The 19210-nt window shown below is 34.4% G+C and overlaps 2 protein-coding genes across 9 annotated transcripts; one reads left to right on the top strand and one right to left on the bottom strand.

The window, feature by feature from the left end:
- The first annotated feature begins 7177 nt into the window (after positions 1 to 7177).
- Positions 7178 to 8891, top strand: LOC117206543. Its single transcript, XM_033446001.1, has 2 exons — positions 7178 to 7801; positions 8423 to 8891. The coding sequence occupies exons 1-2, from the start codon at positions 7399 to 7401 to the stop codon at positions 8752 to 8754; spliced, it is 735 nt and encodes a 244-aa protein (XP_033301892.1). The 5' UTR covers positions 7178 to 7398; the 3' UTR covers positions 8755 to 8891.
- A 191-nt stretch (positions 8892 to 9082) lies between these two features.
- LOC117206542 lies at positions 9083 to 15446 on the bottom strand. Of its 8 annotated transcripts, none has more exons than XM_033445993.1 (18): positions 15198 to 15446; positions 14840 to 15133; positions 14230 to 14347; positions 14019 to 14155; positions 13812 to 13910; positions 13608 to 13721; positions 13050 to 13424; positions 12644 to 12973; positions 12336 to 12578; positions 12124 to 12256; positions 11919 to 12059; positions 11410 to 11842; positions 10470 to 10586; positions 10135 to 10392; positions 9871 to 10045; positions 9608 to 9793; positions 9416 to 9535; positions 9171 to 9326 (listed from the first exon to the last, which is right to left on the bottom strand). In XM_033445993.1, the coding sequence occupies exons 2-18, from the start codon at positions 14987 to 14989 to the stop codon at positions 9171 to 9173; spliced, it is 3285 nt and encodes a 1094-aa protein (XP_033301884.1). In that variant the 5' UTR covers positions 14990 to 15133; positions 15198 to 15446. The 8 variants fall into 8 exon arrangements, with proteins under 8 accessions (XP_033301883.1, XP_033301889.1, XP_033301888.1 ...); XM_033445995.1 differs by having other exon boundaries at positions 14840 to 14992; positions 15134 to 15446; XM_033445994.1 differs by having other exon boundaries at positions 14840 to 15016; positions 15134 to 15446.
- Between the last annotated feature and the right edge of the window lie 3764 nt (positions 15447 to 19210).

Consider the following 19210-nt stretch of genomic DNA (forward strand, 5'->3'; position numbering starts at 1 on the left):
CCGTGATTAATCCCATTATAGTGGCAAGCGTGAGGCTGGACGCTCGCACGAACGTAAACGTAACAAGGCAACAGGACCGGCATGCGTTTTTAGAATCGCGAACGTGCCTCGAAAACGCGAAATTACCGGTTGGACGATACCAGCAATGGCCGTGCGAACCGGATTACGCGGCCAATGAATGGAATTGCTACCATTAAATTGAAACATTTAAGCGAGCAGGACGTTCTATTCTTCCGTTCTCGTAATTGATTCGAACTTGAAGTACACTCGTCGATCGTACCGATAAAATGAAGTTTTACTAGCTGAAAGGTCGCAACTGCATCCTCCGAGTGCAATCGCTTGTTCAGGATCTGGAAAATTCGCTCATAATGTTCCTCAAGCTTTCGCTTCGTTATCTCGACGAGGTCAAGGGCAATGTCATAGACGCGCAGAAACAATGTTCCTTACTCTTCCTTTTTGACGATCTCTGGATTTTCTACTTGCTCGTCGAAGAACGGTTTCTCACCAAAAGAAATATCGTTCGTCGATAGAGTATCGAATCGTTGGATTCTTATTCATACTACTGTGTATACTACTGTCAGCGTAATCCGTTCTTTTTACCTGTTTTTTTTTTCTTTTTATAATAAATCCAATGCCAAACTATCCTCTTCGAAAGAATATTTGTCGTTGAATAGAAATAGAAAAGCACGCGTGGAATCAAGATTACGGATCGAAACGGATCTGCTGAAATAAGAAGAAAATAAAAAATGTACGTATGCAAATTATTTTTATCGTTCATGATATCGTATCACCCTGCAGCTAACCAGGTGCACAAGGCACGTACGTTACGATATACAAACTTCTCTTATACGTACCTCCCCCTCGAAACAAGGGAGACACGAGTCCATAAAATCCCATAAATATCCCCAGGAACCTACCCAACGCGGTTAGTAAATCGTGCCTCTGAAAGGAATAAAATATCACTTTTTGTAGCAATTTTACGGCAATTTTCCGATCCGATGAAATCGCATCGCGTACGGGCCGATGTGCTGCCAGGTGTCGGAGAAATATCCGTCCTTTTCCTTCCATTTACCCCGCCCCCTCCTCGTCACTCTTTTACGACAGACAGCGATTTTTTTCCCCGTTCGTGCTTGTTCGTCTTTCAACCAACAACTCTAACCACCCGATTAACAGTCGGCCAATGGAAATCTCCTATGGTTTTCGCAAATACAGGTACGACACGACCATGGCGTTTTCAATGGAAGAAACGTGCGTGCCATTGAACGATCAATGGTTCGTGATCAGATTGGACAGAAGGAGAGGACATTTCTAGCTTTATGCGAAGCGGTTAATCGCGCGATTCGTATGTTAAATAGTTGAGATTCATACTCGATTCGTAGTGTGCAATACGCTCGAATGATCTCCGTTATTAGGATCATTGTATATAATTTACAAAACGATATTAATCAAGCCCGTCTACTGTAAACGGGTTTATGATGAACCGCGCGTGTATGCGCGATAATTACGTCGTTAATTTATAACGTCCATGGGACCTCGGACGCTTCGGAAAACAGTCTCGAGATTAACGTCACGTGTACTCTCGTTCATGGGTATTAGGACAGAAAATAAGGAAAATCTGGGAAATTATGAGGAAATTATTAGAACCTTTGAGAATTAAAATAATTTAAATAACTCTGTCATTCGTGTTATTAATTTTTCCATTATATTTGTTAGTTTAGTTTCAATTTTCAGATTTTATATAAATTTTTCTATTACATCTGTGGCTCTGTGCTTTTCCGGAACCTTCCGAAAGCTAAAGAATCTCGAGGTGTCCGAGTCTTCTAAGCATACCTATAAATTTCTCTTATTTTGTGTCGTATCTAATTCGGTTACAGTTTTTTCCACGAGACACGAATTAGAAGATCGCGCCGATAACTTTGATAACTAGCTTTTACAAAGTTTTCAAATTATTTCTACGTGAAAGCAAAATTCTCATTGACCAATCATTTCCTCGACAACTTGAATCATCATGGCCTGATATCGTATCTCATGGAAAACCAACATGTGTTCTAATATTTATAAACGAAAGGTACATTCGCTACTCTGAACTTTATCTCTTTCGAAGAACAAAACCAACGAGCAACCAAACTCTAAACGTCTAATATTGCTTCATCGCTTTAACGTTGCGTTGGTGTACTTTTAGATGGCAAAGCATCGAGGATATCGCTAAACCGACGTACGATTTATCGTGCCAATTTTCGGATGTCGGAACATCGCTGAGGGCCGAGAAAATCGATAACAAAAGCATCTCGCACGGTTTTCCGTTTCCCTGAAACACAGACGGAAATTTAATTTGCTCTGTTACCGTGCGAAAGTCTCAACACCAGAAAGTTTCCAACGGTTGGGGCTAATTTTCCCTTCGTTTCTCTTTCTCTATGTTCATCTCGTCGCGCAGAGACTTTTTCACTTGCCGATAGAACAAAATTTGCTGGTTAGTAGAGAAGGGAACATCGTGAAACTGAAATGCCAAGCATCTAAAACGAAACTTATATCGGTGCACGAGTTACGAACCTACGTGTCGCATTAAAATGAAACTTTTATAAAACAAAAGATGTCGAGCTACTCGTGCGAACGAAATAATGCTTGCTATATTTGCCTTTTCCAACGGATAAATATTCCATCCATCGTATAATAAAACCGTCGATATAGATTGAAACAACAAATTCGAAACGAAATATCGTCCCGTGTTTCATCCAAAAATACGAAATTTCGCGACTAACTCGCTGCCGGCGAACGCAATAAGCTGCAATTTTCCATTCATTCAACGGTTTCATGTCCGAAGCATCAGTTTACGTACCATTTAATTACTAGAAACAAATATATAAAACCGTTTCGTGAAGTTCTTGATATTTTCTGTTCATTTGATATTTATTAAATATCCTGCATCGATGAAAACATACAATAGCTGTACAAGGCATTTAAACATACTGCTGTCTAATAACGAAGCTTCCTTTTATCTGATTCTACGTTTAATTTTTATAATAACCGCAAATCTTTATAGTTACGTGAAAATACTAGGAAATAATACGAAATTTCATATGCTTGAACCGAATCAATCGATATGTAAATGCTGTAATAAATGCAGTGCTATACAAATACTTTTCATAGCCACTGTATCTCGTTCGGTTAAAAACCATCGGAGAACGATTCATCGGGGAACGATCCATCGAGGAAGACTAATGGGGTAACTCGCGAAAAGTACATTTCTCAAAGGGAGGGAAAATTAAATGGCTTCTCGAGACGAAATACGTCAGAACGAAATATTGGTATTAAATAGCGGCCGTCGTAGCAAAAACTTCTCGATTCGTTGAAAAAATAAAGATAAAACCATAGGTACCCCGACCGGAGATCGTTAATTTAGTTAGCTACTTCAAATTAAATTAGTTTAAATCGGAATATTCGCGAATAAAGTTCGTTACTTTCGATGCTTTTAATTTTCTTCCTATTTGAATTCCGCTTCGTGGCGTTTCCTCGACGAAAACAGCAGATTGTACGAGCACAGGGAGAGAGAGAACTCGGCCATTTAACGTCTCTCCCCAGAGTCGTAAACGCGAATCGAATCGGTCGTATAACGTTGACAGTGTTTGAGCCCCCTTTTACCAACGTAAACTCGAACGACACGCCGAGAGACACCATTTCAGCAAAAGCATTTCGATATTGTGTTCGAGTGGCGTTGAGTGTCGTCGAGTGGCGGTAGGGCTTGTCTTTAGTTATGCCGTGTTAGTTACGCAATGCTTACTTCGCGATAAATTATATTCCGCTGAAGAGAACACAAACGATGGACAGTCAGCATTTGATCGAACGAATTCGTTCTCACGATTTTACGATCTCGTGATAAAATTGTTGCATGCAAGATATCGTTAGAATATTGTAGCAAGAACTGCTTGATCTAATTCGCTGTAAGAACAGAATTCGTTCGAGTTTCTTCAAGTATCGTCTTGATTTCAGATTATATTACGTTGCCTGTTGGCCAATTCGTTAGAACGACGATTCGTTTGTCGATACGTTCGAAGCGTTTTGAATATCCTTGCGAATAAAGTCAATAAATTCGTCAAAGCGAGCTTAAAATAACACCGTCCGTAGAAAAGTGAGGCGTAATATTGGTCTTTTTTTTTTTTTTTTTTTGTTGAAAAGTCCGTTTGGACGTACATTGTATCGAGCGCATTCTGCATCAAACGTTGACTCGTATCACGTGTGCTTAATTTAAACATTTTTTTGCAATTTCCAACGAGTAATATAACTCGATTATATTATACAGTCGATAATAAAATCCGATTAACCACGATAACATCGTTCTACCATAATTCAGTCGACGGAGATTTTCATTCTCTAATAAAACTCGGTACGTGCTTCTGATTATCTTAATATCTTAATATATTAATATAAGAAATTGTACGGTAAAAATCAAGTGTCTACTTTTATTGATCTAATAACGATGTTTCCCGCTAATTAATTTCTTCTGGCTCCATTTATCAATCGTTCGTACCGCATACAAAACAGTCTCTAGATGTATAATCAATATGTACGTATCCGATCGCGTTACTTCGTTCTTAAAGTCTTAATTACGATTTCTTAATTAAAAATCATTAGTCTCCGATTAATTACAGATCATTAAATTATATCATTATCCGTTTTCACCGAGTTGAATTTTTCACAACGGTTTCGCAACAACCTGCGACGGAAATTTCTTAATTAATTTGTCAACAACTTCGACAGAATAGATTCGAATTATGAAAACAATATTTTTCCTTCCTTCTATAAACACAGAATAATTCCCCTTGCAAAACTGATCACCGACGTTCGTTCACTCTCGGTCGTTCTCGTTGTAAGTGACATTTCTGTGAATTATACGATTGCTTTCGCGAGCATATGCCAGCATTTCCACATATTCACACGTATAAACCACGAGAAAGTGACAGGCGCTGAGGTTTCCTCTATTGGCAAGCTGCTCGTACCAGGACCTACTACCATCCGCCTTATTTACTCAGGCCTGCGGTTCTTCTTTCAATTCCGGCATCAAACGGGATATAATCCGGCGATATATGAGTCTCATTTGTAACTTGTAATCTCGTGCGTATACCTCTATACGTTTATAGGCACATAATTTAGAATTAGGCCTGTTTCGTAGCTTGTAGAATTATGGATATAGAGATGTTAGAGAACGATTCTCCGTGACTATGACTTCCTTGTTTAAAAATCTGTAACATGTCAGCAATTCGAGTTGCTCATGGTTTTGGTAGTATTTACGACAACCACGGGGAAAATATGCTACGAGCATTTTTGTTAGTTTTCTGACTTTTACGTCATTTGCTGATCGTACATACACAAAGTATTTTAATATGAAATAATCGAAGAGGGAAACAACTTGATAGATTGGAAGATATAAGCTTTTTTGAAAATCCACGATGTTTTGTAAAAAACGAATAATATCAATGGTTTAGTTATTATGTTAATGTAACTTGATTAGTGTCAAATTGTATCACTAATGTTATTGATATTTTTTAACTGTTCGAGACAAAAGTTCATATTTAATGGCAAAATGAAATGAAAATATAGTTTTGATTTGAAATTGATTAACAGCAATTATTTAACGTTAAAATTGCTCCTCTATAAAAGACAAGAAATATGATTTATCACGATTTTCATCCGTGGCCTTCGATCGTAAATGGATGTGAAATATATTTGGAAAATATTTCGTCCAATAGATGGATACATTTTTAATAAATCATGTCAGAAAATATTTGATGTTAGAAATCTTTGTTTCGTTGAATTTTTGATTTCATCAATAATAATATCATGTATAAAGATTCTTTCAAGTAGGTATAAGCCATTTTAACACGTGACATACTGTGAAGGGTTCCACAAAGTACCCCTCGAATCAATTATCATTTCATTCGGACGAAATTACCGATAATTCTAATGCCTAACGGATTAGAGATCGATTTTCCAAAAAAGAGCAAAAATTTTCATGAATTGACGTAAGCGGCTTAGCGGCGTGTGTCTACGACAGCTGTCCTGCCGATCTATCGAAAACCCATCACTCTATATGTATTGTTCATAGCATCAACATTAATCCCATAAATACCGAAATTATCCGCGAGGGGCCCTTTCAAGGGCAGAAAGGACATCGACGTACGGTCATTTACCCAGGTAAGGATCTCTATGACTAGACTGAAGGGACATTTCGCGAACTCGAAAAATTTAACTATCAACCGGTTGGATTATATTCTATTTCAAACATAAATACATATTCTGCTCTATAGATCGCTTTGAAATTAGTCACAAGAAATAAAATGTCATCGTTCATTTTGGAAATATCAACCTTTTTATAGATATAACAAGTGATACGGTATTAACATATCGACAGAGTTGCAAGTGACCATTACCACAATTACGATATTTGCAAAAGCAAGAATTTAACAAAAATTTCTTCTGTGTTTTAACAACAGTTGACTGTGCAATTTGATAGTTAGTTATCCTTTGGTCTTGCTATTAACTGTTGTGAACTTGCTTCGAAGATAAATAGAAAGTTACCATAGATATTTGTATCAATTTATGGTAACAAGAATTTATAGCGTAACAGCAGACAAGTACCTCGTCGGTAACAAGAAACATTGAACTTATCATCACAGATTATCGTCATTGACTAAATACAGAATAGACCCGACCAACGACTCTGGATCTGTCATTACATGAGACCAAAGGACAGATATGCCATATAATGTCGGGTCTATCTTGTACTTAGTTAATACTCTAGGTTATCCATCTTTTCTCTCTGTGGATTGTTTTTTTTTCTTCTATAAATTGTGTTTATTTAAATGCCAAAAAAACATCAATATACCTAAACAGTCCATTCTTTCAGACAAAATATATATTTTCAATCGTTTATTATACGAAGAAGTTGACCAATGGGGTCACGATGACGTCAGGAATCATAAATTGTATGAAAACGTCGGGATTCTATTTCGATTATTTGAAAATCAAATTTTAAATAAATTTATTAGTCAGAAGCAGCTTTAAAAGCTTGAGTCAGATTCTGACACAAGCGATATAAATTTTTCATGCGTGGGTCGATTGTTGAAAATGAGTTGGTGGGGATTTAAAGAAACTAACTAAATCGTGCGAGAAAAGCCGAACGTTGCCGATTCATTGCTCGAGAGAATTCGGCTTCTGACCCGAACCATTTTCGTTACTGTTCTCGGAAAGTGTAAACGTTTTATCCGTTTCCGTTAGTTTGTTTTATGTTTTCTTGTCTACCACGTGATTAACCATACATATCTAACAATAAGTGATATATAATAACGTGCTTTCGTATCATTCGGTATAATATAGAAAATCGGTGCCTAAAGAAGAATAAGTATGGCTGTAACAAGCGATGCTATGTATAACGCAAGTACCGTCGCTCCATCGTTCATGTCGTCAAACGTATATTACGGTTGCGTACCGCATTGTAAAAAAGAAAATCAGCATAATGTTATGTCCGAGCATATCGGAATTACAAAACCATCGTCATTCCATTACTACTCCTATGATACGGTTATGGAAATTGATGAGGACGGAAGTGATTATTCTATGGCATCAGGCTATTTGAATAACGATTCCGTAATTCTCGAAGCGACAGTACAAAATCGGTTAAGAACTAACGATGAACTACCACTTGAACAACGGGTAGCTTACGATGCGGATGTTCTACAACGGAAGAATCGGAAACGATGCAACAGCGATCTCAACCCTACAAGTCAACTGAAAAAGTTTCGGAGAGGTAGGAATAGATTCATAATTTTATCTTTTTCCATTTCTTCTGTGAAGAATAAATAAGAATATTTCAACGCTCTATTTGCTAGCACATTTTACAAGACCGCGATTTCGTCAATTTATATTTGTATATGCTTCAAATAGATCTTGTTAGAGGTCGTTGTTTGTTCCTTCTTTACTTTTAAGCGGGAGATTTTCCAGCGCGGGAAAATATTTATTATGATTCATTCATTCATTGTATTTACATTGAATAACAAGAAGTTTTAAAAACTTGTGAGATTTATTTAATGTCGCTATGATATACCCGCTAATAATAAATATTAAAATATATGAATATTCAGTTTTCCCTCCTGTGGGGAAAGGGTTGTATATTTACATGTGACCACAGAGATTTTCATCCGATGCTGGCATTAAATTTATTTTGAAGCTTAATGCATCCTGTCATCTTCTGTACCATGGATAATGGTATGCAATGGAAAGCATGGATGCTAATATTTTTTCATAAACTAATGACACTTAGTAAGTTTGGTCTTTTTTTGATGGTAAGGACACAATTTGCTGAGAAGATAAATGGCATAGGAGATACCAAGTTAAATTAAGGGTTAAGGCTATGGGTTTCCTTTCAGAGGCGGTGGTAAGGACAATGTACACGGTGGTACAGGAAGTACAAAGGACTGTGGATCGAGTACTGGACCTTACGAATCAGATGTATTACATATAAATACTGTTGATAATAATATAGAAGAATCTATGATTACAAAAGAAAACTGCTGCTGGACAGCAGGTAATCACGATATTTTAAATAATTCAAATTATATACAATTATTCAATAGTGGGCATAAATTAATTGAAAACGCTGTTGAATATGAAAAGATTTTATTTGAAACACATGGATGTTCTATATACCAGTTTCATCGACTGCAATTAATTGATAACAATTGTATTGAAACAGAATTTTAAATAGAGTAATTAAACAATAACATTTTTAATGTTTATATTTTTTGTATTTGTTCACAAAGCATACATTCGCTATGCTCTTATACATGCCACTACATTGTATCATATAATAAAAAATAAATACTTATTTTCCTAAATTACAACTTTTATTATAATCTACACAATGCACATTAAAGATAAAAAATTTGTATGTCACATTTTTTATGCTTGTAGTCAAGTTATTGATATTGAGAAGTACTTCAATTAATGTGTAAATGAATAAATAGTACTTACAGAAAAATCAAAATTGCACCTAGGATTAAATGATATAATGATTTTGATTGTATCACAATTCTGTTAAAAAGAACATATATTAAACTTAAAACATATGTTCAGTTATTGTGTATACAACTAAAGATACTTTTTAACGTAATTCAATATCAAAATATTATTGCGTTGCCTTCAGTCCATTCATCTTCAGCTTTAGCAGCTAAACTTTCCAAATCCCCTTCACCATCAAACCTCGCTTGTGCAAATTCAGTTTGTCCAGTTGCTTCAGCTTGACCTTGTTCAGTCTCTTCTTCGTTTTCAGGAGGCTTATTGTACAGGATTGTATTTCATTTAATCATGTCTTATTTTATTTTATTTAATTAAATAACCTTTATTAAATATGTGTTCAAAATACCTGTTGATTATCGGAAGATTCAGGTCTAGATTGATCTGCTTCTGCCAGATCTTCATTATAACCTGGTTTGATGGAAGGTGTTAAAGGCAAAGTACTTGTAGAATTACCTGAAGATGTCCCCTATAAAATATACAACAAATATAAAACATTTTTTTAAAAGCTTAAAAGTATACTATGCTTCATAATATTTACTGGCATGTCCAAATGATCTATTAAAGGTACATGTGCAGTAGGAGATGATGAAATTCCTGCTTGAGATGATGAAACTAATTCTGCTATAGAATGTTTTGCTGGTTTTAGACCTAATATTACATCTGCCTCAGAATCTTCATCGCTAGACTGACAACTTTCACTGGCAGTCTGATCAGTTGTTTCATTCTGTATAAAGTTAAACAGATACAAATATATTAAAAAATCATTATTTAATTACAGATACATTTTATAAATGCACAAACCAATGGATTGCTTAAAGATTGTGTATCTTGTAGAGCACGCAACGATCTCCATAAACGAGGCCGCAATCTGTGGTCTTCGCTTATTGCCTTAATTTCTCTTAATATAATAACAAGATAGTCTGGTCGTTTTTTATTCACGGAGATCAGTGAACTTAATACTTCTTTCATTTCAAAGCTATATAACCAAATTAACAAAAATGTTATTTCAGTATAATTTTTTCGTAAAGAAAATAATTGAAAAATGGTTCAATAGGATAAATATACCTTAAGTTTTGAAACAGGTTATCATCATTTATTGCAGATGGTAATCGAAATGATGAATTTGTTTCCTCCCAAAGATTATCAACTTGCTGTTGAGACATTTCATTTGTTAAAATATTACTACGCATAGCGGTATTCTCCCGTTCTTGTTGCTGTAAATTAGATTGTAATTGCAAATTTGAAGAATATTGTGTTTCTACTCCACTTAATGAAGGCAAAGGTATATTATCGGTTGCTTGATCCCGATTGCGTTTGTCTTTCCTTTGGTTAAAATATATAATATGTTAAAATATACATTACATTTCCAAATATTATAAATAATTTATATGTTTACATACATAAGAGAAGTATTAACACTTGATATAGTATTTCCCGAAGTTGAATTTGCAATAGCTCCAGAGGTAGCATCAGTTACGGTTTTTGCACTTCCTGAGAGTAAGTTTTGTCTGGAATAGCTGCAAATGTAGGAAAGAAACATATATTTATCAATTCACATATATAATCATATTCAAGCTATTCATACCATGCTTAAGAAAGAATGCGTGATGTAGTTAAGATGATAAAGAATGGTATGTTTTTAAGTATATTGTTTATAAAAATGGAGAAAAGACACAACAAAGATATCACAGAAAGAAAAAAGTTTTGGATATTAATGACTGAGTGTTTATGGTTAGTTAAGGTCAAAATATTTCAAAAATATATATATATATATATATTTATATATATATTCCCAAACACATATTACATACCCATAATTTACGTACCAATATACTATCCTCATTTAGATTCTTATTTATTAAACGTTGGTCTATAAAATCAAATCTTTTCAGGTTTTATGTGTGATATGGCTTAAACGAGGGTAGTAATAAGTAAGAAGTACAAGACAAAAAGTGCAGAGACAGATCGTGATGTTTATTACTTTATGTAATGATACATTAGGTTTACACAAAGATAGGAGATGGATGTGCACGATCTCTACTGAATATAAAACACCTAAATTCATTAAAAAAATATTTTCTTTTTTCAATGATATTCGATAGAAAAAGAAACATCAATTATTTCACGTTGAGAAAAGATCTGTAAAATTGAATTACTTAAATCATAAAACAAATTATATTTCGAAATTTTATCAAATACACTTTTCTATTATATGATTACATGATTGAAAATCTTGAATTGTGTATGATTCTGTTGTATCAATAAAAGTGATACTTCCACTGCACGAGGACAAATGAGATTCGTGTCAGTTGACATATGTATATATGTATATACTATTACCTTCTGAAATTGTCCCAGTAGTTGTTTGCTCTATTTCCAGGAGGAACTTGATTATTCAATTGTTGTTGATGTTGATGTTGAGAATTAACAGAAGATGTTGCAACGACGTGGGATAATGCAGGAGAAGAATTTGGTAGTGACACCAGATTCGGTAAAGATGAACTTGGTGGTAATGCAGAATCTAATGTTTCACCAAGATGATGAATATTACGACTTAAATTAGAATATTCATCATTATTCTCGCTATTATTCCGCTGTTGTAACTGTGTTTGTCTCAAATGAACTTGTAGTTGATTAATAGCTACACGCATAGCTTGTAATTCACGCTGCTGAGACCATAACAGTTGACAACATTGTTGTATCGTAGTACCCATCATTTGAAGTTGTTGAGCTTGAGAACCTAGTAATAATTGTCGATAATACTCTGATGAACCTAAAAGATATACTTGAAAGTTATTATATTATATAAATATTGAATAAAAAATTTTTCTATTATACATATGTCTTACCATGTTGCATTTGATTTAACGGAGGCGGTGGATAAGTCCACCAATTTCCACCAAATCCATTCTCAATTGCCGCTGTTTGAGGCCCGATGTCCATTAAATTTTCAGAAGATACACCATCTACGCTTTGATCATTAGATCCACCTATACATCAAAATGTAATTTTAAAATTAATATAATGTAGATAATATATATATATGATGATTACCTATCGTTGTTGGAGGAGGCCAAACATTAGCAGGAGTACCTGTATGACTAACATGTGAACTAGAACTTCTGTGACTATTTAAATCACTTGGTCCTCCCATATCGCGATTAATGCTAGATGTTTGAGATGATTCCTATTGTTCAATAAAATGAAACAATAGAATAAATATCGAATGCTATTTTGTTATGTACAAGGAAATATAAAATAAATACCTTTCGCACAATATCATCAATTTGACGTCTCTTTTCTTGGACCGATTGAACTTCGCAGTTACTGTTGTTACTTTGCTTTTTTTCAGAACTGATTGACGTTGTAAGCGATGGAGGAGGAGTTGAAGTCGGGAACACAGATGTAGAATTAGAATGCATTGCTGATAATGGCTGCTTTATTCGTTGCAATTCTGCTCTAGTAGATTGTAACAAAGCTGATTGTTCTCGAAGTTCTCGCGTGACTGCCTGCAAATTAAGTTTCATAGAGACACAATATTACACATAACTTTTAATCGCGTTTAAATTTATACTTGAATTTCTTCGAAAGTTGGCCTTTCCCCGGTGTTTCTGATTTTTTCGTGACCTGTTTCATCCGTATCGCTTTGACGTTCAAATGAAGTATTCGTTCCATTTTCATCTTCGTTTTCATCCATATTAGCTATAGTTTCACTGTTTACATCTACTTCAGGTTCAGGATCAGAGTTGGAATCGAGACATTCACGTACTTTTGTTGCTTCTTCCATTAATGACTTCAAGTGAGCAAGTTGTGCTTTCATAGCTTCTAATTCAGCAGCTTTGTCTACTCCAAAATTCCTTGAAGAACTCCTTCTCGAATGTCTTCCTTGAACACCTTCAGAACTCTACAATATTGAGGAGATAATTGTAACTACATCATTTCTAACTACATTAAATTAATATAAGAAACAATGTACTAACACAACTACCCCTATCAGACAGAGATTCTGCAGCTTGTAATTCTGCCACAAGATGATCCATATTTTTCTTTTTTGTTTGAAGTTGTGCCAGTTTTCCCCTTAATGCAGCTGTTTCATTTTCAAGTTGCTCGACGTTCGCGGGTAATGGTAATGCTAAGCCAATTGAATTTTGATTTTCTTGCTGTAAAAGAGCTTGTTGAGCTTGACGTGCTTCATTTAATCTTTCTCGAACACGTAATTGCATTCCCACCAAACTAGCTTGATGTTCTTGTAGTTGTGCGAGTTTCCTTTGTGATTCTTCCATTTTTTTACGTAGTTGCATTTCTCTATTTATATCACCATTTTCTTCTCCATCCTCTCTACTATTTTCACCATTCTAGGAAAGAAATAGTTGAAAACTATTATAATTCGTCTATCATAGACTAAAACAAAAACTAGCTATATATAAACCAACACATATGGAATATAATTTATAGATTTTAAATTAAAAAAGCATGCACAAAAAGTTATGTACACCCTTTAATCAGTTAGTAAATAACAATTCTATAAGTTCAGTAACCTCACAAAATACCCCATGAGTTTGATATTGTTCCAAGAGTTTAGTTAGCTTTCTTTCACTGTCATGAAGATCTTCCACCATTCTACTTAACTTCTCATTTTGAGCTTGTGCACGCTATAGTATAATTATATGTAGAGGAAAGTACTTAACAATATAACAGATAAGGTAACGTCACATTATGACTAATATCTTATATATACTTACTGGATCACTGGACTGATTAAGCGAATCCATCAGAGTTGATGTAACTCTGATATAATCTCTAATTTGATTTAAACGTGATTCTACTTGGCTTCTATCAGGCTGCAATATATTAAATAGAAATTATCAGTAGAAGACTATTAGAAAAAGAGTTGTATTTTAGGTGAAAGAAATATAGGAGACTCTAGTATTGTAAAAAATGTATATTACCATTTTATCGACATTAGAAGGTTTTGTTCCTTGAAGCCTTGGAGGAGATTGAGTTTGAGAATCAGTTGGAGGAACCATCTTTTGCAAAGGGGGGAATTCTTCTGCACTGTAATTGTATGGTCGACCACCAAATGATACTAAGATAATAACATTTTTGAATTATTAATAAATACACTAAAAAGATATAAAAACAAGACCTATTAATATATACCAAATTCGGGTATGTCTTGATAGGATGTAGACTGTACTGAAGAAACTGATCTTGTGTTACTGTTCTTTGTTATTCTTGAATGCTCTTGTTCACCGACTGGTTTCCAATCCAGTTGATGCTACCACATATAATTTATAAAATAAAGAATCAATTAAATACACAAATAATTGTTTAAGTTTTCTAGAAATGATGACTGAAATACTGAAACTCTACTGCCTCAAAGTAGGATTGTATCTGGATATATATTCTTAGAGAGAACTTCCCCACTATTCAGCTATCTATTAATAGATTATCTTTTAAACTACTATATACAGAATGCTGTATAAAGTTTTCATTTGGAAAGTTCAAGTTACACAAAATTTAATACCTTATTTTTACCTATTTATAGTATTAGATATTATTTAACAATATGATATTCTCTGGAATTCTTTAAATGAAAATATGTAAATTAAATTACAGCAGAATTATTTAAACTTATTCAAATTTACTAAAATTTATTAAAATTCAATTCCTTTACTTTCTAGAAAGTATTTTGACAAAAAAAAAACGTATTATACAAAATAAAATATTAAAAATAAAAGGTATCATTCATATTTTTTTATTAGTTTACCAAATTATTAGAGTGCTGTGTATGTCCATGATAAGCAGAACGGAATGCAAATTGATTAGCAGCTGACCGTTCTCTATTTCTATCATTTCTCCTATTGCTTTTCGGAAGTGTGCCTGTGTTGCGTGGACCATCGTTAACACCGGGCGACATGTTCTTTGCACAAAATATTCTTACAATCTTGAAAAAGTACCTTTCTGTTTGTTGTTTTCTCACAGTTAACCTTGTTGCACAACTTTTATCGCGATGCGATTTTAAAAGAACGTGATTTTATGTGAATAGAAAGGTGTCATTTACCTGCAAGTATTATAAAGCCGATTGTGCGAAAAGATGCATTTCAAATAAGTAATACACGACTAACTCAGAAATCGTCTTGATAAATTTCATGAACAAGGCGGAAGTGTAAAAGTATGAATCGATATTCGCGAAGCTTTTGCGTCAAAATACTTGGCAGACTAATAAAAAGAATTAGGTACTATAAATAGGGTAGGCCATTGACGTATTTACTACGATGATTATAAGAATATATCGATTGCAATTTCAAAATCACTCTTGGTTAATACTTCGTGGCTGCGGCCATTTTTAAATGCTTCTTTGACATGTTTGGTTAAACAAGAACAGCATTTACAAACTCGGGCTTTCAATCTTATTATTTTAAAAACTGTTTATTTAAAAATAATTGTTTATGTTAGTCTGATTAGAGTACGGTAAATATAAACTGTCTTATAAGTCCCTCTTAATTGTTATTCTATATTTTAGAACGGGTACCAATACATACTTACAATTAATATGTAGTAAAAACAAAAAGCAAATAGTTTCGTTTTCACATAAAACATTATTTATTAGTAATATTTGTTGTTACAGTAAAGTTAAATTATATCATATTTTGTCTTTCTTTAACAATTAAATTTATCAAATTACAGAGTATTAATATTTTATATTTTATACGTTGATACCATCTATTGTTCAAATTTAAAAAATATTTCCACCAAATTCTGTAATACCGATACGCAAATAAAGCGTGGTGCATATTAGTTACACGAGTCTCCATAAATAGCGCTCGCATTGACATATAGTGACATCTGACGATAACAAGAGAATTACCCAGAGCGTTTGGCGCCATGACACTTACAGAGGGACGCTGTTTCGCATGTATGGCCTGGGGGTTAATAATAAATAACCGATTCCGTCACATGTACGTTACTTCTACGTGTTTTACATCTAGTCTTTAGAATCTAGGTAGCGCCTATGACAGACGACGTAGATCTCGATAGTGTCGCACCCGCGGCTTGCATTTCTTTGAAATATCGTGTGCGAGCTACTGATTCGTGCAGATCCTTGAAACGTTTCAAAAAGAAAGAGAAAGTCAAAGATTGAAAGTAACCAGAACACAGAATCCGTTATATCGGCGCTGACGATCGGTTGATTATTTTCAGATATCGTATGTTTTCGTTCAGGCTAAGTGTAGGACTCTACGTTTTGTTTTGTACCACCTTACCCGGGTGTGAAACGGGTGTGCATTAGTGGTTACTTTTCGTGTGTTAGCGTATGCTGTGTAATTTTCTTGGAGTTTGCTTGGATTTATCTTTTAACGGTGTGAAATGCTGAGAAGCTGGCAACATGCGTACGGCACTATAGATACGGACACACGGCTTAGTACCTGTGAGTATTCACTTAGACATTTCATTCTCTTATTGACACAAATACGTTGTATAAAGAATATTAGAGGTTATATTGTGTACGATCAACGCTTAATATTCATATAGAACATATCTACTGCGAGTACAATACAAACGTATAATACCCGATATTTATGTACAAATGTTGTGAGAATTATTGATACATGTAATATTAGAATATAAATTATCACTTTATTTTAGTTATATTGCATTTTAATGCACATTTTAATTCATGTTAAATGTCTCGTTTAAAATTTGATTTTTCATTATTAAGCATTGACTAGGTAGTGCAAATATGTATTACAGAAAATGCTAATAAATTACTTGCCTCGTCTAATTAAGAATTCATTGGATTTCTTAAATACAATAACAATGTGATATTAGTCATATATAATCAAATAAAGTTATACTTTTCATTGAATAATCTCATAGAAACACCCTTTCAAGCTATCAAGATTTCAAGCTATCACTCTCTTCATACAAACAATAGGCATACAACATTTTATATTATTATTAACACAACATGTAATATCAAATATTACATATCTATCGTATTACGGAATAGGAAACTTGCGAAGAATCAGCTGTGGATGAAACGCAACTCGAATGACTCAAGCTGGAGGCGTAATTGCATTTAATCCAAATTAGAATTTGTTCATGTCGCGTACACCCATCGTTTCTGATTAGATTCAACGATTACACAAGGACGAAACTGTTGTTCGCCCGAAAGAACAACAAGAGCTATTTTACCGATGCTTTATGCTTTTACATCATCGACGCGATCGACGATATTAAGTTTAGATTGTTATAGGTATATGTAAACTACATTTATGGAATTTTCGCGCGAGTAGGTTGAACGTTGCACTTCAGTTTGACTACTTGTTGCATAATGCATCGATCTGGGTGACCTAACTCAACTGTGCAACGTCTTTATGCATTCGCTCTTGTTTGCATTTCACACGTGTGCAGTAGTGTGCACTTGTGAGGCACTCGTCAAACAATGCACAACGATATGCGAATTGTCGCGCGATAGCCGGTATATATGTTCTAATGTATGAAAAGTCGATACGTTTCGTTTCTTTCATTCAACAATATCGACTGATGGCCTTGTAATAATTTCACCCCGAATGATCGATAACACGGTTAGCGTGTTAATACTAAACGGAAGGCTCGATGATATCATTTGTTGATGGCCTAGCAGTAGCGCTGGCACTTTTGAGTCCCCAAAGAGACATTGATAGAGGATCCCTCTGAATCCGCGTGGGTGTATGTAAGATAAGTGATATAAGCGGTCAAATTACCAGTGATACGTAATACTGAAAGATTCCACATCATCAGTATTTGTCCTTGTTAGAGTATTAATAGCCAGTGCAGAGCGATTTTTAGAATTTTATATTAGCAATAAACCACGAAGGCAATTTGCTCCACGCTATTTTGCTCTTGACTGAGAAGGATGTTTTTGAGATGAAGTGACGGATGATGGCTTACGTTTGGAAATCATCCGGCTATCGAGTATCATTTATTTGAAATAAATATTTGAAGAATAGCGCTATGATTCCTGAGGGTTATGGTCATAAAGTGGGAAATTCATTCCGCCTTCTGATAAGAGAACTGTGAAGGTCCTGAAAGACTGGAAGATATATAAAAGAACATAGTACAAGGAACAAAATAATATTTATTAATACTTTAAATTTGTATAAAAAGTTACAAAATGGTTATTTTGACCATTCTAGTAATTTCATTGTCAAGGATGCGGCGTGATTGAGAAGAGAATTCTTGTAGCATGGCTAAGATTAGGGCAAAGCCTCGTAATTGTAAGAAATTGCGAAATGTATTTCACTTAAATCCTCTGATCCTACATTAATTTTTATATGGAACTCGAATTCATTCGATTATTAAAATACATTCCTAATTGATTTTCGTAGCTGTTTTTAGGTGTTGAACCTCGCTTAAACAGATCAACTTTTGGTATTTAATAGTTAGTTTCATTTATTGCTACAAGTAAAATGTATTTTAAAATCGTTCGAGACCGATTATTGTTGCAACTGTTCGATTTTGACGATCAACCAACGAAACGCGTGCACTTTGTTTAACTGAGCTGAAAAACGCGGAACAAATCTCCTCTCACGTGAACCGCATATGTTGCTGAACGTCAGCCAGATTTTCATTACGTTTTCGTCCCGATTTCACAAAGTTATTTCTGAGAAGAATAGCTTTTCACGAACACATGTCAGTCTGACAAAATTCCTCATGGCAAAAAATCTCCACCCCCAATAGAGTAGTCATTTCCTGTTGGATGGTATTTAAATCTGGTCTAGCCAATTGATCGCATTATTTCAACTAGTTCAAAAAGAAGTTCACGACTTTCGAATTGGAATAATGAAATTCTTGGCTATTATCGAATATTCGTTACAAATGTACCCAGGAGAACACAATCATTAACGAATATGAAATTAATCTTCATAATCGATTCGGTAATATCGGTTTTATTTTCGACATGAAATTTAGAATTTATATTTATATCAACAGGTAGCTCGGTATTCGTAATCGAACAAGCGTCGTTTCTATCACGTGTGCGGAACAGATGTTTCCAAAGACAACCTGTTTCAAAGCAGTTTGTAGATACTTGATCACGCTGACAACTAAAAGGTTCAGTCAGTGCCAATTACAAACGTGATTTGGATAGTTGCCTACA

The sequence above is a fragment of the Bombus bifarius genome, unplaced genomic scaffold, assembly GCF_011952205.1.
Source record: "Bombus bifarius isolate JDL3187 unplaced genomic scaffold, Bbif_JDL3187 scf7180000008008, whole genome shotgun sequence".
NCBI lineage: Eukaryota > Metazoa > Arthropoda > Insecta > Hymenoptera > Apidae > Bombus > Bombus bifarius.

Excerpts from the sequence above, each read along its gene's own strand:
- LOC117206543 (XM_033446001.1), top strand. The coding sequence starts at position 7,399 with ATGGCTGTAACAAGCGATGCTATGTATAACGCAAGTACCGTCGCTCCA. Across the intron at positions 7,802-8,422 it reads ACTGAAAAAGTTTCGGAGAG|GCGGTGGTAAGGACAATGTA; the intron begins GTAGGAATAGAT and ends TTCCTTTCAGAG.
- LOC117206542 (XM_033445992.1), bottom strand. The coding sequence starts at position 14,989 with ATGTCGCCCGGTGTTAACGATGGTCCACGCAACACAGGCACACTTCCG. Across the intron at positions 13,911-14,018 it reads CTTCTAATGTCGATAAAATG|CCTGATAGAAGCCAAGTAGA; the intron begins GTAATATACATT and ends AATATATTGCAG. Across the intron at positions 12,257-12,335 it reads TTGATGATATTGTGCGAAAG|GAATCATCTCAAACATCTAG; the intron begins GTATTTATTTTA and ends ATTGAACAATAG.